The sequence below is a fragment of the Ambystoma mexicanum genome, chromosome 11 (assembly GCF_040938575.1).
Source record: "Ambystoma mexicanum isolate Mex_15411 chromosome 11, UKY_AmexF1_1, whole genome shotgun sequence".
Lineage (NCBI taxonomy): Eukaryota > Metazoa > Chordata > Amphibia > Caudata > Ambystomatidae > Ambystoma > Ambystoma mexicanum.
The window spans coordinates 393,344,936-393,371,482 of record NC_090934.1 but is presented as its reverse complement, the minus strand read 5'-3'; the positions used below and the strand labels follow the sequence as shown (position 1 = coordinate 393,371,482).

The 26,547-nt window shown below is 45.9% G+C and overlaps 1 protein-coding gene across 2 annotated transcripts in view; it reads right to left on the bottom strand.

The window, feature by feature from the left end:
• Positions 1-26,547, bottom strand: part of SPI1 (Spi-1 proto-oncogene) — a 124,675-nt gene that overhangs the window by 11,755 nt on the left and 86,373 nt on the right. The window contains exons 2-4 of one of the 2 annotated variants that reach the window (XM_069623112.1): positions 18,025-18,121; positions 16,469-16,716; positions 11,798-11,948 (exon numbers count right to left, since the gene is read on the bottom strand). In XM_069623112.1, coding sequence (XP_069479213.1) covers positions 11,798-11,948; positions 16,469-16,716; positions 18,025-18,121 — 496 coding nt within the window. The remainder of the gene's footprint in view (positions 1-11,797; positions 11,949-16,468; positions 16,717-18,024; positions 18,122-26,547) is intronic. The other variant, XM_069623113.1, reaches the window with a different exon arrangement.

The window sequence follows — 26,547 nt, the reverse complement described above, 5'->3', positions numbered from 1 at the left end:
CCTCTCCACGATGACCAGAGCACGCTTTCTCCTGTTCAGAAGCTCTAAACTCATACATATGCCTTCTCCACGATGATCAGAGAGTTCTGGCGGAGGGCAGTGGTGTCTCTGACTTGCAGGGCTCAGCTTGCCAACTTTCCGAATGCATTTCGGAATCCCTCACACATTTGCAAGTCATTTCCAGGGACATGTATAATGTGCAAAAATGCAAGCATTTGCATCAGGAATATCCAGGGAACCTGATTGGATGTTATTATGTGCTGGGTTTACACGCTCACTCCTTGCGCACTGTTTATATGAGTGCATTCAGTGGTGTTTGACATACTCAAGCATTGGGCCTCGTAGTGTCGAAACTGATATAATATTGTTTCATCTTCATTGTATATATTGGCCTATGCCCAGTCGCTTTGCGAGGAAATCCGTATTGCAAGGTCGTGACCTTAAGTTAATCAAGCCTCCATTTTAGGTTAGACCACCATTTTGGTTTATCGTGCAAAGTCACCCTGTGGCCTAAAATGGCCGACCTGTGTCCTCTTGTTTTCACTTTAACCTCTTCAACCTCTGTAGGCAAGTTAATGCCCAACCTGCCTGCAGGCTATATGTTAGGGCCATGTAGACCTTGTCCTTTCTTGACCTAGGGATCAGGGGATTACTTGAATCGGCAATGTTAACCTACAAGTATACAAGAACAATAATGCTATTCAAATACGACATGCGAAACATCTGTTTGCCCTGCATTGAAGCAAATGTGTAAAGAGTGTAAAATCACATCCAGAGAATAATAGTACTTGTTAGTAAATGTATTAAGAAGTAAACCACATGCACGAGATAGGTAAATTAGGAATGAACCGGGCGCGCACCCTAGCCCAGTACATGATTAACTTGTAGGAGGCTGGACATCGTTACGAAGAAACTGTATAAATATGCTGATGTTCACTGCTCACATTGAACCTGCTGGTGGTCTCTGTGAAGTACTGATGGCCAAATAGCTATTTGTGTACTTTGTTTTGTAAACTGTTCAGTGTTGCAATAAAGATTCTGGGAATCTTTACAAGCCTGTGTTGGTGTATTTCTCTTTGCATGGTGTAAAAGCCTTAATATTGTATTTTCTGATTCCACAGATGGTGCCCGAATAGGCACCCTCAAGATTGACTTCGTCTCGTTGAAGGTTGGCTCAGCTATCGGACCGGGATCGGACGGTGTCAACAAAAAGGCCCCTCTGGACGAGAAGCAAATTCCTCGACAGAACAGCACGATCCGATCCCTGAACAGTGAGCTGTAGCCCGAGACGACGTCTTGACGAGGGTCCATATATCGAGGTGGGTAAATTTGCCGAAATCACCAGACACGTGGGTCCTTAGATTGCCCTTAGTAACCCGATCGGGCCTCCCAGTCCTTTGGTCAGGTGAATCGTGACCCGATTCTTAATTTAACCCTGACAATTTGAATTTGGCGCATTGTACTCGCGAGCACAATTATTTGACCAGGTAACATCAGAATTCTGATATGCCTGGGAAATTGCCTGCTTCAGGGCATTATTCCGCAGTGACAGACAATCTTTGGACGTTAGCCATCCCGCACCACAGGAGGGGTCACCGGCATGTACTATGTACTGTAAGAAAGGATTTGGTAGTATAGCATTTAATGATATTTTGCACAGACAGACCAGACATAATCTTCGGTGGCCAACCAATGGTAGCTTTGAAATCCCTCGGTTAGAATATTTAGAGTCTGTATTGATAAAGAAACAGGCTAGACCTGCAGCATTTGACGCATTGCACAGTTGGAAAACAGAAGCTTTGCAGCAGCAAAAGAGTAGAGAGAAACATATGCGTCGACATATGATGAATGCCGAAAAAGCACTGTTATATGATCAAAATAAACAATTGGAATCAGTTAGGAACACGGACAGAGCGTTTCAATTAGGCATTCAGAAAATTTACCCTTCGAAAGATTTTCATACGTCCGATGAATTGATTAACAAACTTTTGCATGAACTGTCATGATGCCTACCTCCAAAGAGCCAGGTCCGACCCAGCAACCCCAGAGGCAGGCATCATTTCCCCCAGGGGAGTGCCAGCGGGCCCAAGCTGGGGCCCTTTGGACGCAGTCCTGGCGCCTTAGGCGCCAGGCTCATGTTGGACCTCTGTCCTGGCGCCTTAGGCGCCAGGCTCATAAAGCTAGACATGTGTTCAAGTGTTTTAATGTGCACTTACCTGATGCAGACCATGCTGCCACATCCAGGCCCTCTTGAGGCCTGAATAGGAACTACTTTACCTGTGGGACTACTTTCCACCCGGGTGTGGTCGGGGAAGGATACATACCTGATCGGAGGAAGGATACACACTTGGAACTTCTTCCAAAGCTATTCAAACCACACCCAATCAGCAACTCACGCTTCGCGTTGTTCTGCTCCTCGCAGCTGGACGCTCACCGTGTCAGCTCCTGCATCTGGACTTCTGCCACGCCTGTCAGCATCCTGGGTCACCTGCAAAGGGAGACAAGAGACCTACCAGCTTTTCTGCACCACGGAGACATCACCGACGATCCTGAAAGGGAAGACATCATTTTTAAAACCATTTCGTTACGATCGCTGCAGCGCTGCATTTCACTCACCTTTCCTGAGTTCCTCCATCTTCAGCAGCGATCATCCGGATACACAGCCACTTCCCAGAGCCTAGAGAAAAAGACAAGAATAAGAGGTGAGAGAAGGAAGGGAATAGGAAGAAGCATTGAAGAAGCATCAGCACTCGAAGCCAGACCTGCGCCTCTGTGGGAATCAGGTGAGCGTTACATGAACGAAGGCCTGATGCCTCTGCGCCACCCCAGTACGTTCCTCCTCCTGATGCTTTGCCCCTTCCTGTCGCTATTCCTCCTCCTATAGTTCCTCCGGTCCTTCCTATTGTTCTTCCTGTTGTTCCTCCAGCCGTCGCTCCTTTGCCTGCTCCCTTGCCTCCACTTATTGATATTCAGCATGTGCCTACTCTCCCTCTTCCAAGTGATTCCGTATCGCTTGAAGTAGACCAGGGAACGGGATCAAGGGTTGTGACTCGTAATACTGTGTCCCCAGATAAAAAGAATTAATTGATTGCTTGGGCTAAACATTGTATGGAGAGGGGTGAACAAGCTGATGTTTTTTCCACACTCGAAAATCTAAAAAGTATCCCTGAGAAAAATGTTTTTATTGAAGGACTAGGAATTCATTTGAGCATAATGTGGAATAGATTAAACGATGTAGATCTCCCACAAGGGTTACGGGATTTGAACACCTTAGCGTTGTCTAGAGATACTGCGGAGAAAGTATATGAGCATGTCAAGAGGATTTTTATGTATAGGAAGGAGTTGGAAAGTTACAGAATGAAGAAGCAGATGGTGATAGTTTAGGCACTGTATTCTTACAGAAATGGTTTTCTCCTCGCCGCGAATTGATAGGTGAGGAAGTGCAAATTTGTACAAAGATGCGATAAGATGGATTTTGGATATGTCGATAACTCCAGCCGAAGTATAGGACACGTATAGTCAGTATACGTTAGAAATGCAAAAGAAAGTGATACAGGTTATGGTAGAATACCTGCAGGATGAGTGTGTAAAAAGAAAGATTTGTTGTCCCTCAGAATTGTTGGGTGTTTATAAGAGAGCCTTTTCGATTGATACCTCTTCGACTGCCTTAGCGCTTGATTTGGCTCTGTTGCTTAGTAAGCGTTCGGAGCTACCTACTTCTCAGTTGCCTATGAGAGAGGTCCCTCCAACATTTGTCTCAAAGGTTGAGATTGCGGCCGATGCTGCACAAGGTATAGCCGCTGTGGAGATTCCTGCACATTATGTATCGCAGTTTGTTCACGTCTGTTCTCGAGACAGGAAGTGAACACCATAAAGCAATCTATTCCTGATATAAGAAAGAATCCGACGGGGTTCTATAAAGAAATAGAGTCAGTCTTATAATCATCGGTATTCACCTTAAGTGATATTGATTTATTATTTCCCGTACTCCTGCAGTTGATTTTTTTTAAACAGATTAGGACTGTAGATGATGTACCTGGGTTAGGAGATACATGGGATAATATGGTTAGGCTCAACAGAGAAAGACCAGCTGGCGAGAGACCGCCTCAAGTGATGTTAACTTTGCCTGATAGGAATATTGTAAAATTAAAAACCATAGTTCCTGAAAAGAGAATTATTTGGGACAAGCTTACGGCCTGTGTCCAAGGAAAGTCTGAAGGTGCTACCGAGTTCTTTAATAGGTTTGAACAAGTGTTTTCGTATTTCAGTGGACAAGACTTAGGCACAGAGTCAGGGAAAAGGCTGTTTGTCGACAAATGTGTACGTGGATTGCTGCCTGACATCCAGTTGCAGATCATGTCCTCCGAAAGCGCTTGGTAGGCGAAGTCTCAATCAGAAGTACTGCACATGGCTCAGTACTATGAAAATTGTGTGAATAATGAAAAGGAAAAACTTGAGAAAAGAAAAGGTGACCTGAAAACAAAAGTACTATTACAACAGATTGTTAGAAGCCCCAGAGGGGGTAGTACGCAATTTAGCGGTCAATATGTTCCACAGGGAAGTATGCCCCTGGCTCCGGTAACCATTAACCAGTGTGCCTATTGTCGACAGGAAGGTCACTGGCGCGCACAATGTCCGTCCTTGCAGCAAAGGTCATTTGGGAACATGGGTAGACGATCCAGAGGTCGCCCAGGTGTAGGGGGTCCTGGTAGAGGTTAGTTTACGCCAGAATCACAGCAACCCTTTTCAAAGGATAAACAAGTATCGAGTGTGGATAATAGAAACATTTTTGATCATCCTTCTGCTGCATACCTCTCTGAGGAACTTCCTTTTGATGACATTCTGTTTCGTTAGGCTTGCCCGAAGCAGGATTTGGAACCAGCACCTATTCCCGTTCATCAGAAAGGTCCCTACGTTGAGATGGTGGTGGGAAATAGGAAGCATCTATTTTTAGTAGATACGGAAGCACAAAAGTGTTCCACTGACCATTCACGGGTTCCAAACATTCCCCTGTCAGGGCAATCCAACGTTTCCGTAGGGTTTTCAGGTACACCTGTAGTTTGTCCAGTCTCTTTTCCGGTACCGATAACAGTGGGTCCCTTCACGGAGCAGTGTCCATTTCTACTTACTACAAACTGCAGAGAGAATTTGCTGGGGTTAAATTTGTTGAAAGAATTGAATGCAGTAATACATTGCTCCTCGGACGTAGTTCGGTTAACAATTTCACCTAAGCAATCACTCGCCTCTCAGTTTTTGACTCGACCTTTACCGCCAGAATTCAGTAACATTCCGGAATGCTTATGGGCGATTGATGATAATGATGTGGCCATTCTTCAAATTGAACCTGTTAAAATTATTCTGAAACATGGAGTAAAACTGCCTCGCATTCCACAATATAAGATCTCAATTGAAGGCGATCAGGCTTTGAAATGTATAGTTTCTGATTTTGTACATCGTGGAGTAATTGAGGAAATTACAGGTAGTTTGTGTAACAGCCCGATTTTGCTGGTGTACAAAAAAGGTGATAATGCGATTCCTTTTCAGTTTATAATTGATTTGCATGCTATTAACAAAATTGTGGCTCCTCAGTTTCCCATTGTACCTGATGTAACAATGATACTAACTATGATTCCACTTCTGCCACTCACTTTAGCGTTGTGGACCTCAAAAATGCATTTTTCAGTATTCCTATACACAAGGATAGTAGGTATTTGTTCGCGTTTACCCTAGGTGGACGCTCGTTCACATTCACTCGTGCACCACAAGGGTACACTGAGAGTCCAAGTATTTATAGTAGAGCATTGAAAGAGCAACTCGATACTCTCGAGTTGCCTACTACTTGCACGTTACTACAGTATGTAGATGATCTCCTCTTGGCTGCTGATTATGAGACTGCCCGTAAAGAAGGCACCATGTTACTGCTTTGTCATCTAGCAAAACATGGCCATAAAGCTTCACTAAAAAAATTCCAATATTGTTGCCAGGAGGTCGCCTATTTAGGCTATCTCCTGTCAAAGGAGGGAAGAAGGTTGACACCTGAACGAATAAAAACTATTTCTGGCATGTCTGTCCCAAATACGCAGAAGGAAGTTAGAGCCCTGATAGGTATGGCTTCTTACTGTAGATTGTGGATCCCTAATTTTGCGTTAACGATTAAACCAATGCTGGCTTTGACAAAGAAGGGCCTTTCTTTGCCATTGCCATGGACTTTGGAACACCAGACAGCATTTGATTTACGCAAAACCGCGCTGTGTTCGGCACCGGTTTTTGGAACTCCAAATTATGAAAAGGCCTTTGTGTTGTATGTGCATGAACGTGATGTATGTGCTTTGGCGGTGTTAACGCAGGAACATGGAGGGAAGAATAGGCCATGTGGCTATTTCTCATCCGTCCTTGATCCTGTTGCATGCGCTTTGCCAAGATGTTTGAGAGCTGTCGCTGCTGCTGCTGCGTCTGTAAAACAGAGCGAGGGAATGGTCCTGGGTCATGCGTTAACCCTAATGGTACCTCACTCTGTAGATGTTCTATTAAATAGAACTCAAACGCAACACCTTACTTCCGCACGATTGACAAGATACGAATTGATCTTGTTTGCTCCCCACATTCAAATTCAGAGGTGTTTTGTATTAAATCCGGCTGAACTTTTACCTGTCCCGCAAGATACTGTTGATGGTGACGAAACGTCACATGATTGCCTTTACACTACAGAACAAGAGACTAAAGGTAGAATTGATTTGAAAGATACGCCTTTGAATAGCCCACAAGGGGAGCTATTTTGTGATGGCTCTTGTTTCAAACTTCCAAATGGTACATCCACGGCTGCTTATGCCGTCACTACTTTGAGCACGATTGTGGAAACCAAAAGAATCATGCATAATTCCACGCAGGGCGCAGAAATTATAGCATTAACTCGAGCTTGTGAACTCTCTGAAGGGCTTACAGTAAATATATATACCGACAGCCAGTATGCCTTTGGGGTGGTTCACAACTTCGGTAGACTCTGGAAAGAACAAGGTTTCTTGACCTCACATGGCACAAAAATACAGCACGGCACTTTAATAGTGTGATTACTTTCAGCGCTCGCACTCCCTGTTCAGTTAGCCCTTGTAAAATGTACAGCACATCAGAAGGTTACAGATGATATAGGAAAAGGGAATGCTTTCGCTGATCAGATAGCTAAACAAACTGCCACTGATTTTAGTTCAGAAATGTATGCCGTAAGGGAAACTGTAAATGTTTGCACTTTTGGTGAAAGTATTGAGTCTGTAAAAGACATTCAAGCAGATGCTACTGTAGAGGAGACCAAGAAATGGGTCGAGGGTGCAGGGAAATTGGATGGTGATGGGTGTTGGGTGGACAATGTTGAAGGAAAATGGTTACTCCCTGACGCCTATATGACAATGATGGTCAATATGGCTCATGGTCCGACCCATGTCTGTGCGCGTAAATTGACTAAAATGTTACACAGTGTATGCGCCAATGATAACATTTTCAAAATTGCGGAACGCTTTGTCCAAGGGTGCATGGTCTGCTTGCAGTACAATGTAGGAAAAGGTACCTCGACTCCTAGAGGAAGTTTCGCGCCACCTTCTATTCCGTTTGAGGTCATCCCCTTTGATTTTATTGAGATGGAACGTTGAAACAATCTTAAATATGTGTTGGTCTTCAGTTGTGCATTTAGCAAGTGTGTTGAGGCCTTCCCTATTAGAGATAACAGCCATAACCACGGCAAAGACTCTGTTGAAAGAGTTCTTTCCTAGGTTCGGGCTGCCGAGAGTCATCTGGTCGGATAATGGGCCACACTTTATCGCTGCTGTAATCCTACAAATATGTGAAGGATTGCAGATTGATAAACGGTTCCATTCGGCCAGACATGCCCAAAGTGCCGGATTAGTGGAAAGACATAACGGCATTATAAAGAACAAGCTCGCTAAGACGTGTGCTGGCACCAAGTTAAAATGGCCGGACGCCTTACCGATCGTGTTGCTGACGATGAGAACAACCCCTCAAACTAAGACTGGGCTCTCTCCCTTTGAGGTGGTGTTGGGGAGGCCTGCTAATATTTGGGGTATGCCAAAGAGTGGCTCATTGCGGGATGTAGAGAATGTGCTCCTTTCAGATTACTGTAACCAGTTGACTAAAGATCTATTTTCAATTTATCACCAGGTGCGAGAGGCATTACCTGTACGATACAAGGGTCCTGGTCACAGTCTACGACCAGGAGACTGGATCATCATGAAAGTTTTTGAAAGGTCATCTTGCCTTGCGCCTCGGTGGAGGGGTCCCTACCAGGTCCTGCTAGTCACCCAGACTGAGGTGCGGGTAGCGGGGCGGAAGAATTGGATAAATGCAACGCACACCAAACGGATCCCGCAGCCCGTGCCATACGATACAGAAGACACAGAATCCCTTTCCAATGCTGTAACCAACGTGCCCGAAACAGCAACAACCGACAAGAGAGTATCAGAGACCGTTTCAGAGTTCGTAAGGCCAGACAAAACGGCCATCTTGTCTCCGCACTCTCCAACAGTGGTACTTCCGGATAATCCATTTTCTGATCCCATTTCCGTTTACTCGCCACCTCCAGTGGGAAGTGTCAACACCTTGCTTTCTGATCCTTCAGCACCGGAAAATATGAAATATAACTTACGTCCAAGAAAATAGACGTACGGCACGGTTTGACTGTGTGATTGGAGAAATCATTTGAGGGCTTGCCTTTTGGCCCGACTGTACGAAAGGATTCTGTTGGCTAAGGGTTGTGGGAAAGACATTAAGAAGACGCGCGACTGGAGTCGCCAGCAAACAAACAATTGGCATTTTTTCGATTGAAGACTACGATGCCTGCACCCGCTACTGCTCGTACCAAACTTTTAGATAAATATGTGACTAGCAGAGACAATGAGCAAACGTCTAAGGGGACCCCGAAAACGTATTGTTGCCTTTTTGTAATAATAACTGGGTGTTTAGTAACTACTGGTTTTGGGTTGTGGTACCTGGAGGAAGCATATCCGCTAGAGGACTTTTTACCTGTTGAAAATGTATCTGTTATACCCACTCCTTCCGTGCAATTGCATACCTTGTCGCCTAGAGATTCTTCGCATAGACGGAACTATCAGAATAATACTCTTTTGTTAATAATGAATGCCACTCATGCAATTTTCAATAAGACCAACTGCTGGATCTGCTTGCATTTGCTGCAACATGGGGATAAGGGGCTAGGTTGGTACATTCATCCTTTACCTTTGACAACTGCTTGTTACGCTCCTCTTAGAGCACTATTCTTTGGCCGTTGGAATGACAGCATCTCAGTGAACTTTGATGGTACGAATTTGAATAGTTTTGAAAAACGTGTTTTGATGCCCCTGGGATGCTCGCCTTTTGCAAATAGGAGTAAGCCAAACGTTGCTTCTGTTAGGCCCTCTGATAGATTGTCTCGTCCCTTTCAGTCTTTGATCTCTTTCAAAATGGCTCCTATAGGCAATAAGGATGTCACGCCTCCATCTTATTCTGTTAACCATGGCCCTGACTCAGTGTCCTTCTGCATACAGAGGAATGGAACATGGTCAATGGGCAATTTTAGAAATTGTGCGAACGTTGCGAACTTGACTAGTGAGAAAAGACCTCTGTATGTAGGTGAACCTGTCTATTTTGTTTGCGGTAATGTGGTATTTCCATGGTTGCCTAGGGAGTGGCAAGGAACTTGCTATCTAGGGATCCTATTACCTGGGGTATTTATTGCCAGCACTGCAGAAATATCGAAGACTCGTGCACGGCGAGATGTGAAGGGGGATACTCCAGCACAAACTTTAGGGGACATAATGAAATCCTTTGTGCCATTTTTTGGGCAAATTATGAATTCAGAAGATATCAGGGGACTAGCGAGAGTACTGGAGAGAACCATCAACCGGACCACTGACATACTCTATAATATGACGTTAGAACAGAAAGCGATAAGATTAGTAGCTCTTCAGAACCGGATGGCATTAGATGTCATTTTGGCTGAGCGTGGAGAAGTATGTAAATTAGTGGGGTCCGCTTGCTGCGTTTACGTACCAGACTCCTCTCCAGCGATCTTTAGGGCAATCCAAAATCTACATGTTCTTAGTTCGGAAGTGCATGTTCCTGAGGGAAACTGGGAACTTAGTTCATGGTTTTGGCACCTCCTACGGTTGTGGGGATGGAAGTTGTTTTGGGCTCTGCTGATTATCTTGGGTAGTTTACTGTTCCTTTGTTGTTGTATACAGTGTCTCCCTGTATATGTCCGGTATTAGGGGGATGTTGCGCGCAAGCAACAAGTGTATTAGGACATAAAATATACGCCCCAGATAAGGTTTCCAAGGAGTATGTGTTGAAAGAAACTCTAGTGTCTGATCTAATGGCAATAGATATGTCTGACAATGAATTGGGGTGTATAGACGTTGAAATGTGGAGTTAGTCGTAAAGTGATCGAAGGTAGTTTAGCGCTTGGCATATGCCAAAAGGAGGGTTTGTCGAAACTGATATAATATTGTTTCGTCTTCATTGTATATGTTGGCCAATGCCCAGTCGCTTTGCGAGGAAAACCGTATTGCAAGGTTGTGACCTTAAGTTAATCAAGCCTCCATTTTAGGTTAGACCGACATTTTGGTTTATCGTGCAAAGTCACCCTGTGGCCTAAAATGGCCGACCTGTGTCCTCTTGTTTTCACTTTAACCTCTTCAACCTCTGTAGGCGAGTTAATGTCCAACCTGCCTGCAGGCTATATGTTAGGGCCATGTAGGCCTTGTCCTTTCTTGACCTAGGGATCAGGGGATTACTTGAATCGGCGATGTTAACCTACAAGTACAAAAGAACAATAATGCTATTTAACCATGACATGCGAAACATCTGTTTGACCTGCATTGAAGCAAATGTGTAAAGAGTGTAAAATCACATCCAGAGAATAATAGTACTTGTTAGTAAATGTATTAAGAAGTAAACCACATGCACGAGATATGTAAATTAGGAATGAACCTGGCGCAAACCCTAGCCCAGTACATGATTAACTTGTAGGAGTCTGGACATCGTTATGAAGAAACTGTATAAATATGCTGATGTCCAGCTAGCAATTCCTGTTCACTGCTCACATTGAACCTGCTGGTGGGCTCTGTGAAGTACTGACGGCCAAATAGCTATTTGTGTACTTTGTTTTGTAAACTGTTCAGTGTTGCAATAAACATTCTGGGAATTTTACAAGCCTGTGTTGGTGTATTTCTCTTTGCATTGTGTAAAAGCCTTAATATTGTATTTTCTGATTCCACAGTAGGATCAGTTACTGCAGGTTAGACATGAACTCACAATGTTGGGTTGCTTGAGAGCAAGCCCTTCTCCTTTTACAAACCTTTCCGACTCAGCACCGGCATGAGACAGTGGGTGCCTGGGGACACGGTGAGATGGTGGGAGAGGGAGTGAAGCAATAGGAGCAGAGTGGAGGTAGTAGGCGGTGAGGAGCATTAGCAGACAGCGAAGCAGTTCCAGTTTATGCTAGTATCTGCCATGCTTCTGGGCAGGAAGGCTCCCTCAGTGCTTCAGTCCCTCACCACCCCTTGTTTTCAGTACAAAGGCCCACCTTGCCTAGAAGTGCCCAAGGAAACATACCTAAAGGTCCTTACCACCTCGCTCATGTGTCCTGGGTATAGCCACTTCCACTGAAATGAATGTACTGCAACCCTGCTTCCTCTGCAACTTCTCACCATCAGCCATGATAGCTGGCCCATGACTGTTTCTCTTTAGCCAGCCCGCCTTCCAGCCCAGTGAAACACCAACATCCCCTACTCACCTGGGTCCAGGTTAAGATTTGAAGGGCTGGGGTCATGGGTGTCCACCTCTCCATCAGACACTTCCAAGGGTGGGCTCACCCGCTCCAAGTCATCCTCGTCAGAACTTGGCGGGACCGTGTACTGGAGGCACATACGGGGCAAATAGTTCAACTGTTGAAGAGAAAAGGGACGGCAATTTATGTATGGAGGTGAACATAGGAGTGGGTGTTTGCATAATTATCCATCCAAGCAACGGAAAAAATTAACTGCAACAGAAAGTAGAGAAAGGCCAGATGGGGTAGAAGGAAAAGGAGAAGGGGAGATTTAGTGGAGACATGGAAATAAGAAACAGAGGAAGGAAAAACAGAACAAAAAAGAAAGATATTTACAGAACAGAAGCAGGGTAAGGCCATCAGGGATTGTAGCAAGTTTCCCCGCATTCCATTTCTAAATTAAGATCTGATTTAGCCTTAAAATCCTAGCACTGCTGGATAGAAACAGCACTCTCCACACTCCTTATCCTGGCGCTGCGGCCACACTCTCTACCCGATTCACCATTACACGTCCCAATGAAATCCCTACTCTCTGGCTTCTCACACAATGCCTACTTTGCACTACCTGCCTAACTCCTGCACCCACTACTGGCTGAACCTACCACGTCCAACCACCTGATGTGCTACATAATTTGTACTCCTGCCACAATCTTGGCCGCACCACCTGACACACTCCGTACGTTCCACCACGCGCTCCACTCTCCTTACTATCTGCCGCATTCTCAGCAATTGCGGCATTCCTTGAACCTCACCCCTGCATGCTTCCTAGTCCCTAACTTCTGCCGATGCCAGAACTCATACAACATACTCCTGCCAACGAAAGCACCCCCAATCACAGTCTTCAGTGCCTACTCATAGACACATGTTGCCTTTCATACTTGCCCACCACACCTGCCCTATACCCGAATTCCAATCACCTGATGCAGTCCCTGCTGCCACAGTATGCAGTATTCTTCACTCCTCATCACCCGAGACTCTCCCTACTCTAACACCGTGCCTCACCACGTGCTCCTACCCTCTGATACACTCCCAACCTCCTGGTGCACTCCTTACATGAAACTACCTGATGCATTGCCGCCTCCACACCATCTGCCACATTCCCTGCCCCTCACCACATGTTGCATTGCGTGTCTTCGCCACGCACCACATTCACCACACACACCAACTGCCAAACGTCCCATTCGCACGTACTACTGCACTCTCTACTCCCTAATCCTCATACCCCAACAATGTTCACACTACTCACTCCTCGCCACCTATCCTCCACAGTTTCCACTGCCCACCATGCTCAGTGCACTGCACCACCTGCCACAATCCCTACTGCATTTTACATATGCACGAATCCACACTGCCTTCATCACTTTCAGCTCCCCAAATCCAGCACATTCCTCCCTAATCCCCATACCCCAACAATCTTCTTACTACCCACTCCTCGCCAGCTATCCTCCTCAGTTTCCACTGACCACCATGCCCAGTGCACAGTGCCACCTGCCAGAATTCCTACTGCCTTTTACATATGCACGAATCCACACTGCCTTCAACACTTTCAGCTACCCAAATCCAGCCCACTCCTTCCTACTCGCCAGAACTCAACAATCTTCTTACTACCCACTCCTCGCCAGCTATCCTCATCAGTTTCCACTGCCCACCATGCCCAGTGCACTTTGCCACCTGCCACAATCCCTACTGTCTTTTACATATGCACAAATCCAAACTGCCTTCAACACTTTCAGCTCCCCATATCCAGCACATTCCTCCCTACTCTCCATTACTTGCCACACCCATATTCCCTTTACTACACGCCATGATCATCACCACCTGCCACACTCCCTTCTCTACAGCACTTGACGCTCGATACCCAGGCAATATGTGCCACTCTACTCATCACCACCTGGAGTACTCTCTAATTCCGACCGCCCATCCCATACCCCACTCCCACCACCTTGTGCACCGAAATCTCGAGGCTGCCAGACACACGCAGTATACTTCGACCTGCCTCCTCACTCCCTGGTGTGCCCATTATTTCCAGATCGTTCTTGTTACATGAGTGACTTGTCCTCATGCCTACTGGATCACAAAGGCACAAGCTTCACTTCAATCATCTCGATTTCCTTACAGGCCAGTTACAGGCCAGTCTAATTCTTTCACGCAGTGATTCCAACAGCAGCCGAGAAGGAGAAGGTGGGCAACATTTGTGCGGACAGAGTGTAATCAGCGAATCGCGCCCTGATGCAGCTCTGCCCTAAAAGAATTCTGCTCCAAAAAAGAGAGCTGGGGATCCAAGCTGCTCTGCCAATCAGAGGTCACTGAAGGATTCTGGCAACCCAATTGGTTAGCACACCGGGCATTCTAGCCATTCACGACACACTGAGTATACTGGCACTCTGATTTACCAAACAACCTGCACACACGTTTTGCCCGCAATTTGCAGCCACTCAGATTCAATGGAGTTCTGCCCAATCTGAGAAATGGATTCTTCCAGTCCCCTCGTCCTAGTCAAATGGGAATTCCTTTTTAAAGGGACAGATCTCTTTCTGGCTGGCAATAGTATGGTTTGGTTTCCTCTTCGCCCAAGTTTCTGCATTGTATATTGTTTTGTGCACTTGACATTCCCATGTATGCCATTGTGGGATGTGATGTGAGTTAGGCGATTCCTCACAGGAAAGGTAGTCCTTGTCCCCAAAGGGGGAGCCTCTCCCAGTGAGGTCCTGCTTGCCTCGACCCCTAGGAAAGTTGATTTGGACTGGGTTCACCCCCCCTAGCATATATGGGGGATGTGTGGGAGTCCCCCTCGGGGAGAAGGGATGAATCCCCTTAATTCATCACAATACATCCACCTTGGCAGTGTTCCTATGGCCGGTCCAGCTTCACTCTCTTTTGGGACTATCCAGCCTTGTGAGAACTCTATCCCCTTTTCAAACCTGCACACATATCTTTTTCAATTCTTCTTTTTCCCCCTTCATCTTTGGGTGCCGGGAGAAATTCCGTTACATTTGGGAAAGTGTTACAGATATCAAGCGAACTTGGCCAGTAACTGATTAGTGTGCCTGTTCCTGACTGGGGCGGGGGCGGGGCATCTGTCACTGTACTGCACGGTACCAGTTGGGATAAATGTGTGGTGGCTTTGTGAAGGGAAATGTCTGCAGGTGCCTTTACCCTCACTTTACCCTCACTGCTGAAAGCAGGTCTCTTAACTCTTTAAAGTCAGTCTCCAATAGTCTGGTGCCGTGACTTGGACTGTGGAGCTGTGTGCACCGTACTGTGTTCCTCTGTTCCATTATAGTGGTAAAGTAAATGATCCTCTCCTTGTGCCATGTACTCTAAAACCCGTCAGAAGGTATCATCCAATAAACCATGGCAGACTCAACGAGACCCAGGGAGGACAACAGAGCTGCAATTCGCTTAACCAATTAAAGATTGGCAATACCAATGACACTGCCAAGCAGGGAAGGACATCCTCAAGATTGGTAATCAGAACAAACTCTGCACTAGACAGAGAAGACAGAGAATTTATCTTGGAGAACCAATGCTCTGAACGTCTAGAATAGATATGGTCAGCTCAGCGGGCACTGGAAGGGAATCGGGAATAGGGGTCTCCACCAATCCGAACAGACACTCATAAATACCGATATGCTCACCCTCTCCTCTACACCAACCAACAATAGAACGTAGCTATACCTCTCCATCATCTCGGCCTAGCTGCACACATTCCTAGACACCTCCATGAACACCTCAACAGTCGTTTAGAACGTAGCTATACCCCATGAAAAAAATCGGCCTAGCTGCACACATAGGGGGCAATTCATGGATTATTTGCGCCGAAGAAAACGAGATTTGTGCGCCATGCTGCCCGCAAATCCCTGTTTAACAATAAATCCATGAATTACCCCCATAATCTCATACCCAAGCTCCACCACCACCAGAATGTAGACTCTGAGGTCAACGTCCTTGCTTCTACTGATCTCACGCAACCACTGCACCATGCCTAGCATTGTAATGCAGCAACACACCACGCAAACTGCACTGGCTGCACACATACTGAGTGCACCCAAGCACTATTTACTACCCTACTCACTCCACTGACCTGGGTTATGTTCCCCAAGGGCAATCAACCCACAGCGCTTTGAGATCATTCCAGTGGTATATAAGGCGTTATACAAATGCACAATAAAATAACATGAGGTCACATCTTAGTTCCATACCAGTGGCTGGATGGCAAATGCACCAGATTTGGAGCCCAATATGCTTTGTTCCACAGTACTGAACACCAGTCCCCCCCAAAGCCCCTACTTGGAAGTATACAAGCCCTCACCTTGGTACTGTGAATGCTGCACAATTGAATACAATGACGAACCAGTGTACACAGAAGGCAGCTTGAACAGGGTCTCACAATACTGTACCCTAACTTGCAAACTCTCTGGTTTGCAGCCATTTTGTAAATGAGCAGGTGACAAAGAACGATTAACTACATGCCTCCTGTTGGCCAATGTTTCATACAAATTGAAATGTGATCACAGATAAGAATGCCCAGGCCCACCATGTCTGCCCACCCCCTGAATACACAGACCCTAGGTGGTCTCCAACATTACTCTTGCTTACTCAGTGTAGCGGTTACCGGTGCGGCGAGGGCATGCATACCTGATGGCTGATACTAAGATGTGCTGCATGAAGGCCACTTGCTGAGATGGGTGCGCGTACCTGCTGGTGGAGGCCGAGGTGGGTGGCGGTGGTCGGGGGCTCCAGCAGGTTCATCTGGCCCAGCTCCATGTGGCGGTACAACTGCTGCAGCTGGGGCGGCTGCACGCTCTGGAGCTCCGTGAAGTGGTTGTCAGGAAAGGCATCAAATTCGCTGTGAATGTGGGGGGCATGACACTCCCAGTAGTTATCTGAGGGGGCACAAGGATGCTTCAATAAAGCAATTGTTTTGTGCAGGGGTCGGAGTGCACAGGAAAAAGTAGTGGAACTGTGTTCACCTCTGCCCATCCCCACCTCGACCCCACTCCCCACACAGCCCATGCCCACCCTGACTCCCCCCAAAACAAACCCCATGCCTCGGCACTGACTTTCCTCCATTCCACCCCCAACATTGTGTATGACAACTGTACTATCAAAACTGAAAGAAACAGTGAATAAAATGCATCTTAAATGACCACCATTACTTTCAGTCAGTGTCCCCCACAGATTGCAGCTTTGTGCACCCTGCCCTTTCAAATGCCCCCACCACCACCCATTACCCGCACATACACTTTCACATTAAGCGTGCTTAATTGCAGATGACACACTTAAACAAAAGGCAGCTGCGAAGTAGCTCAGCGAGATGTGAGACTAGAGTGTTCTGAGAATGGACCCAGGTTCAAATCCCGAGCAAGGGGGAAGTAAAAAGCAAATGTGCACTTCCCTGCCCTCCAGGAACGGTCCTTTGGAAGCAAAAGGTAACAGCGGATTTTCCTGAAAAGTAGAGGATTGTCATACCCTTTAGTACTTTCCGCCCACTTCTACCTCTAGTTCTGAGCTGGTGGTCCTCTTCTACACAGTGTATGTTCAACCCTTTCTCCTCCTCCCCCTCCACCCACCTACCTCTCATTAACTTGTACCCTCTGCCTACAAGTGGACCCAGGGTAGCTAGTAATGGGCCGGTCATCTACGCCAAACAGCAATGTGTGGGGTGGGGGAGCAAGGGGATACCTGCCTAGCACGAATAAAGCCTTGTCTTCTCTGTCTCCCATGTATTCGACTTCTGTCTATCCCTTTCCCTCACATTTCTCTTTCTCTGCATACATCTCTCCATCCTTGACCTTGTCCCTCCTCTTCACCTCCCATTACCTTCCCACTCTCAGCCCATCTTTGCCCTCACTCTGCTTCTCTCCCTACCCCGACTACTCAACTGTCCCTCTTCCTGTCCATTCTCCTCTTTGCCCCTCACAACACATATTTTTTCTTTCTTTCTTTCTTTCTTTCTTTCTTTCTTTCTTTCTTTCTTTCTTTCTTTCTTTCTTTCTTTCTTTCTTTCTTTCTTTCTTTCTTTCTTTCTTTCTTTCTTTCTTTCTTTCTTTCTTTCTTTCTCTCCCTTTTTCCCTTTCTCTCTTTCTTTTCTTTTTTCTTCTTTCTTCCCCTATCATTACCCATCCACTTAGCTCTGTCTATCGCTCTTTTCCCTCCCAAAGGGAAATTGCCCTCTGTCCGTGAAGACTCACCACTATGACTGTCTCCATCGCTGCTCAAGTACTGGTAGTAGTCGTGGGTCTGCCGGTACAGCTCAGGCTCATATGGGATGATATCCTCAGAGGGCGGCTGGAGGGAGGAAGCAGACAAGAGCCATGAATTATTGAGAAGACTTTTCCACTTGTCCTCCCTACCTAAGACTGAGCTGGAGACACCATCAGGGGACCTGCCCAAATCTGTGACCAGAGGCAGAGGGAGAAAAGTCTCACTCTTCAGAGCTCCTTCCAAGCTTTTCTACTTATAGAATTCACTGTAAAGCACTCACCAAAGGGCAGAGTAGTCTGCTATCCCAGAACATATCCATAAAGCATATTTGTATCATACTTATACCCGGCCCATAACCTCTGGCTCTCATATTGGAAGAGCATAGAGCACAGATGCACACATAGCCGCAGGGGCTTTCACAGTAAATTCATGATGTCTGCATGGTGGACTGGGCATGCACCAGGTGGACTGGGCATGCACCACTCTCGGGACGTTACTCCACCTTGATTGTATGCTGAGCAGCCAGGTACCCTCTTTGGTGCCTGGTGTCCCTTTCCCCATTCTTAGAGGGGTTAGTACAATAGGAGTGTTCCATGCTGTCCATCTTGGTATGGTAACCTGCTATCAGAAAATCATTTATTTAGTTATTCTAGGATTTTATTATGTGCTTCGCTCAGTTGTAAGATCCATATTATGTGTACAACAGTTAATGGAAGTGATCATTACAAATTAACATTATTAACATTTTAAAAGAGCCAGTTTACAATGTTAGTAATTAAATAATTCCTTTTTTCACATTTCTTTTGCTGAGTAGACACATCATTCTGTCCCTTAAAATGTCCTTCTTAGACAGGGTTGCGCTCAGATTAAAACCAATGTTTCTTTTGTGGGCATGAAGGTAATATTTAGTACTAGCATATTGTCATCGTTATTGGCCTCCTCTAGTCAATCACATTGTTTGGAGTGAAGTCAATAACTACTCGTATTGACGGCATTCTGAACATTCTGATTTCAAAAGCAGACAGGGAAACAATATTGCGATTTACAGGCAAGACTTCTTTCATCAAGACACTTCCTCTCTAGAAGGAACTTTTTGGCTGCTGTAACACCCAATTTAATTCATTGAAGAGAACGCTAAAACATAAGAACATGCTTGCACTTTCTTGTAGAGAAACAGTTTAGTTTTAAATGACACCTAATGCATGCCCATGTTAAACTCTGTCCAGTTTAACAAAGTCTGCAATTAAAATGGATAATTTATTAATACAACCTTGTTATTTAAATACTACAGCATAAAACTACATTTAATTTACTAACTCAGTTTGCCTAATTACTTTATCCCCTATTCCAAAACTCTAAAACACGTATTGCTACTACCAGTATGTGCTCATAGCTTTATAGACCTTGGGACGGGTCATTATCACTTGGGATAATTACCCTTCTGCCAATTTAGGGGCCGTGGTACGGGCCATTATCCCACTGTAATGACGCCTTTCACACTCTATAAGGCTATATTGAACTAACACGTTTTACTTAATCACCACAACTCCAGAACACTGAAAGCTACTAGAAGTATGTGGTAATAGCCTTATAGACCTTGGGAGGGGTCATTATCGCTTGAGATAATGACCCTTTCCCAAATATGATTGTCGACTTCAGGTCAGGGAATTACTTGGAAGAGTGCCATTATCCTGCGCTAATGACTCCTTTCTTGGTCTAAAACGCTAGAGTGGTCAGTAGTATCGGTCATCCTTCACATTTAATACAGTATGCACAAACACTAATAGCTAACAAAGTATAGAAAACAAAGACAATTGTAAAACCCTGCGGCCTGGCCATTGGGTCCCTTCCAAGGTCTGGCCTCCCTCACCTCCATTTCACTGAGAATGTACTGTCAGCGGGATGGTGACATTGCTGCAGGACACACATGATGACAATGCATGTCTCAAAATACCAGGCTGGTCCCCATTGCAGGGAATGCCCCTGTCACTGATGCTGCTCTTCTGCTTTTAACCTGAAAACCACAGCACACTCTTCCACACTATAATATATCTTCATGTTTTCCTCTGGTCTTGATGCTGTCTGCAACAGCTGGGGTGACTCTAGTAAACGCGCACCTGACAACACTTCACTCACTCACAGAGAGGGGAGACAGAGAGACAGGGCATAAAGTAAGTCAGATATAGACAGGTCACGAGAGAGAGAGAGAGAGAGAGAGAGAGAGAGGCAGAGGCATAACGTAAGTCAGATATAGACAGGTCACGAGAGAGAGAGAGAGAGAGAGAGAGAGGCAGAGGCATAACGTAAGTCAGATATAGACAGGTCACGAGAGAGAGAGAGAGAGAGACAGAGAGGCAGAGGCATAACGTAAGTCAGATATAGACAGGTCACGAGAGAGAGAGAGAGAGAGACAGAGAGACAGGGCATAAAGTAAGTCAGATATAGACAGGTCACGAGAGAGAGAGAGAGACAGAGAGACAGGGCATAAAGTAAGTCAGATATAGACAGGTCACGAGAGAGAGAGAGAGAGAGAGAGGCAGAGGCATAACTTAAGTCAGATATAGACAGGTCACGAGAGAGAGAGAGACAGAGAGACAGGGCATAAAGTAAGTCAGATATAGACAGGTCACGAGAGAGACAGAGAGAGAGAGGCAGAGGCATAACGTAAGTCAGATATAGACAGGTCACGAGAGAGAGAGAGAGAGAGAGAGACAGGGCATAAAGTAAGTCAGATATAGACAGGTCGAGAGAGAGAGAGAGAGAGAGAGAGACAGAGAGGCAGAGGCATAAATTAAGACAGATATGGCCAGATCTCCCCCCGCTCTCTCTCTAGAGAGTGAGACAGAGAGAGAGAGAGAGAGAGAGAGAGAGAGAGAGACGGAGAGAGAGATGAAGAAGAACTACATTAGCACATAACAGGCCATCTAGAGGTCCAGAGCAGTCCATTCTACCCTTTTGCTCCCTAACTGGATTGACCCTTTACTTCTAAAGCGGGTCACATCTGGCCTCCTAGTAGAAGTCCTGGATTATTATTCCGATGTTTGCCCCGTGGGAAAATGTGAAAGGCAATGGCGGATCAAAAGCCATCATGATTTAACTCGGCAGCACGAGCAGAACTCGATCCCGGCACGCAGCCAAACACGCTGTTGTTACTACATAGCTCTCCTCGAAATCGCTTCACAAAGACCATACATCTGATGCCAAACACTTTTATAACATATCAACCTGTCTACAAAACGGATCTATGGTTCACCTTAATGAATCCACATGGATCCAGGCTATCAAAAACATCCCTTTCCCATTCTGCAACGCCCCATCCCATTCTGCACCGCCCCAATCCCATTCTGCACCGCCCCATCCCATTCTGCACCACCCCATCCCATTCTGCACTGCCCCATCCCATTCTGCACCGCCCCAATCCCATTCTGCACCACACCATCCCATCCTGCACCACCCCATCCCATTCTGTACCACACCATCCCATTCTGCACTGCCCCATCCCATTCTGCACCGCCCCATCCCATTCTGCACTGCCCCATCCCATTCTGCTCCACCCCATCCCATTCTGCCACGCCCTAATCCCATTCTTCACCGCCCCATCCCATTCTGCACCACCCCATCCGATTCTGCACCACCCCATCCCATTCTGCTCCACCCCATCCCATTCTGCACCGCCCCATCCCATTCTGCACCACCCCATCCCATTCTGCACCGCCCCAAACCCATTCTGCATCGCCCCATCCCATTCTGCACCACCCCATCCCATTCTGCACCACCCCATCCCATTCTGCACCGCCCCAAACCCATTCTGCAACGCCCCATCCCATTCTGCACCGACCCATCCCATTCTGCACCACCCCATCCCATTCTGCACCACCCCAAACCCATTCTGCAACGCCCCATCCCATTCTGCACCGACCCATCCCATTGTGCACAAACGCATCCCATTCTGCACCGCCCCATCCCATTGTGCACAAACCCATCCCATTCTGCACCATCCCATCCTTACATCTGTGCATTTCTTGTTATAATTTGACCATTGGTAATGGTTAGCTTGTTGGAATTATCTATTTCTGTGATTGCCTTTGACATGATTGGTTGCTACAAAGGAAAACACATTTGTTTCCTTGGAAAAGACTGATTAGGTCGAACCACGTGTTTGCACATTTGGCCAAACTTTATTGGCAAACTTCAGTAACTAAGAATTTGTTCAATAAATCAGGCTGAGACACCCAATGTTGGAATTGCACTAGTTCATTGATTCAAGACAAGCGCAGCTGAGCTTGGCACATGTTTTGTAAACAAGTCTTGAAGATGGTGTGCACGAGATCTACAGCCACAGCAACCAGTAAGAAGCAGGCTCTGGGGGACGGGGGGACCATTCGTAAAGAAAGCCCCTCCACTCCCAAAGATGAGAAGCCACCAGTAAAAACCCAACCAGCAATGCCATTCAATGTCTCGGGTAAGCAGTGATCTGTCATCGAACAGACCTGGAGTGGAATATGCCTGTCTTTTGTTTTTTTCAATTAATGTGGCTTGGCCAGACTTAGTTTTCATTATATTGTGCTATGTACCACTGGGATTTGTACCGCCTCCCAATGCTATTAGTATGGTCTCCAGGCGCTCTAAATATTTAAGTTGATTCCTCTATCACAATCACCACCATTTTCCTGTGCATGCTGTAGTTTCTACACAATGTTAGTAACATGTTCTTCATATTCTATTCAGCTAAGCCCCCCATTGAACTTTGAAAGTTTCACATGTGACCTAATGCCTTCGGCTCATGTTCCATAGGGACAAATTGGATAATAGTAACAAGAATAATAAAAATAATAAATAATAATAAGAATAATAAGAATAATAATAATAATGATGTATTTATATCAGGTTCACTGCCACATTTTTGTAGTTTCGATGCATTCACTGTGAATTACAAGTGTCATAATTACCCCACCTCACTGAAACATACTGTATCAGTATGCAAAGGATGAAAGGCTGAGTGGACCGTGAAGCATTTCAACATGTCACTTTCTGATTGCCCCCACAGATCTCAGTAGTGGTGATTATACTTGGGGGAAGATGTCCCTGCTGGGTCCTGGTGCTGTGGTGAAGCTCTCCTGCTGTGTAGTGTGGGCAACAGTGTATTATATTTATTTATTTAATTGTTTTTAGTGTGCCAGCAGCACAGGGATCAATTGATGAGCTTCCTGGTCATTTGTCTCATTAAAGCAGGGATTTGCAACCTGTAGCTCTCCTGATGTTTTGGACAACGGCTCCCATGAAAGTTCACGTTGACAGTGCTGGTTAGGACTGATGGGAGTTGTAGTCCCAAACATCTGGGGAGCCAAAGGTTTCAGACAAGACAAGGTGAATCCTGTATTATTCGACTCCCAGGACAAGGTTGGGATTCTCAGTCTGTTATATGCAGAGGAAGGTCCCATTTTGCATTGGGCGGGGAGGATCTGCATGTGGTCGATTAGGTAGAAACAAGGTGTCCTCGAAGGCTGGACAAACTTCTGGGATTTGGGTCCAGGGCATTACCAGGGAGAGGACCCTAAACCCTGACTGTTTTACCTCCATCTTCTTGAGAGTGAATCAGTGTTGAGCAGTCAGTTTCGCGTTGCTCGAAACAGGGGTCAAGTCCTCAAAATTAAAGTGGGTGGACTGCTGGAATGTGACGTCGCCAGAAATTAGCATATCAAGATGACATATGCGCATTTCATTAAATTGGCTTTGCATAACCACCCAAATTGCACAGGACGAATGGCATTTGCCTTTCATAAACTCAACACACACACAAAATCAAGAGAGGATATTTTCTTCTAATAGTGTTTTTGAAAATGTTAAAAGGTGTGCATGTTTTAAACTCCAAGAACCAATACAAATGTTTTCCCTGGGACTTGCAGTACCGAAATTAGATACTTCACCTTTAGTTGTTTGTTATTTTTCATCAGGTCATATAGTGCAGTGGTGAAGTGTCTAGCCTAGAAAACTGACGCCTGTGGCTTGATCCCTGTGGTCGGCTTTAATGCATACATTGACAGAGGACCTTCAATGTTTCTCATTTTAGTTAAGGGGGACTGAGTCCACCCTCTGAAAAAAGTGGGTGGACTCCGTCCCCCCGCGTGTATCCTCGACTTGAGCCCTGGCTCGAAATGACACTGAGGATTAGAGTATAGCATGCAATCTATTTGACACGCAGTCTGGACCACTCTTGGTGAAGGCATTAGAAGTTGGGCAGGGAACTTTGAATTTAATGTTTTGCTTCAAAGAAGGGAGCTTTTGTAATTCTTTCAAGGCTGAGTGATGTTGTTTGAATTTCTGAGATTCAAGCATAGTCTAGCCACTTCATTTTGTATGCATTCAAGTTTTAGAAGGCATGGCTTCTCGGTTCCCACACACACTGAGTAGTCCAGACAGGAGAGGACCGGGGCCAGGGTAAGTTCTATACACTGGTTTGCTTGGAGTAGAGGGAGAAACCTTCTCACCATCATCATCAGTTGAAAGTTGCTGCCTATCACAACAGCTGAGATCTGATGAGAAAAAGAAACAAGTTCAGAGTCAAGCCAAACACTCAGGGTTCTGACTTTCTGCACCAGTAGGGGCAGAGTTCCCAGTTCACTTGGTCATGGGAATTATAGCGTAATCGTCTTTGCATTTCCTGCCGACAGGATCTCTGTTTTGTAGCCATTTAGAAAAACAGAATTCACCTTCAACCAATGGTTACAGTGTTTTTATCTGGTTTAAATCCTCATCTGGTGATAAGAGTTAGCTACACGCGGCTCAACATAAGTGCCACCTGCATATATTTGGAAGAGTGCCACCAGAGAGTGCAAGTGTATGTCAAAAAAGAGCACCTTCAGGGATTTGGTCAATGAAGCGAAGCTGTGGCCTGTCCAGGGAATGCCCTGGGATGGAACGTGCTACCCCTGGAATCTGATTGGTTGGTATTCGGTCAAATGACCTTTTTCTTTTTTCCAAAAGGAGAAAAGACCGCTTAATAAAGACCGTTCCGTGACCGCACAGAGCAGTATTTTAAAATTGAACTGTCAGCCCCTGTGCCGTACATGAGTGCATGCAGAGGATGACAGGCACGGCGGGACTGAGAGGACCAGCTGCAGGAGTCAGAGGTAAGTGTGTGTTTAGTGTGCGTGTTTGTTTGCACATGAGTGACAAAACATGTGTATGCGGAGGCTGGTGGGGGCGGTAAGGAGCAAAGGGGAGATTGGGGGGTGAAATCCCCTGAATAAAACAAAAAGAGTAGTGATGTCCCTTTACCATTTTCTGAGGGTTGCACGTAGTGGACTGAAAGAATTTGGTCTTTTTGAAATGTGACCTTCAGAAAACAGGAAAACGACATAGAACCGATCGGCCACCCCATTATCCTAAACTATGATCATTATGTGTGTATGGGCTCGTACTTCATACCACTTCATGCCACCCACTTTGGCCACCCTAGTCAAAAGAGCCTGGACATGCCACTGAGATGCAGTACACAATCTGACCTTTTGACTCCGACCAAAGACGAAGGATCAGATTCATTTTAGGGATAAGACTGATACCCTGAGCCATTTCTGGAGCAGGCTGGGCAGAATCACGTGATCCACCGTGTCATGTGCCGCCAAAAGCTACAGCAAAATGTAGATATTTTGAGTCCCACTCAGCGGTCTCGATGCCGATTGGCGATCGTGGAGGAAGTGGTTGCTTTACACATGGGATTGGAGTTTTAGTGTGATTTCTCTTTCTATGATGGTTCTCAGGGAGGGAGGCGGGCATCATCGGAGGACAGCTACATTTCAAAGGGTCCTCTGCTGTGATTTTCAGTAGGGGGATTTTGACGGCATGCTTCATCTCTCTTGGGATTTGTCCTTCTCCAAAATGTCTGGTGCCAAAGCATCGATGCAGTCTTTGCTGACTGATACAAGGCATGGTCAGATCTAAACATCTGGCTCAAAAGCAGATGCAAGAAAAAGCACACCAGGTCTCCACAACAACATGTCAACCCTGAGATTTGAACAACACCTTAAATAAGTGACTCCCAAAAGTGGCAACTGTTTGGATGTCCTCCTCTCCTGAAGTAGAAGGAATCATAAACAATCTCAAACCATCCAACTGCCAAGGGAACCCTTGCCCGGCACCTATCATCAAGGAAGCATCTCACGACCTAGCCCCTTTCATCACAGCATTCATAAATGCATCCTTCAAGACGGGTATTGTCCCGGATAACTTAAAGGATTCGTGGGTTATCCCACTTCTCAAAAAAACGTCCCTTGATCCTAACATCCCAACTAATTTCAGACCCATCGCTACAGTCCCCTTCCTGCTTAAGATCTTGGATCGTGCAGCCTATCTGCAGATTCAAGACTATCTTGAATGCAACAATCTTCTAGGGCTAGGACAATCAGGATTCCGCCCTAAACATGGCACTGAATCAGCCCTGATTGATCTAAGAACTCAGATGGAGACACTAAAGCACAACAGGAAGTTAGCACTACTCCTTCTCCTCGACC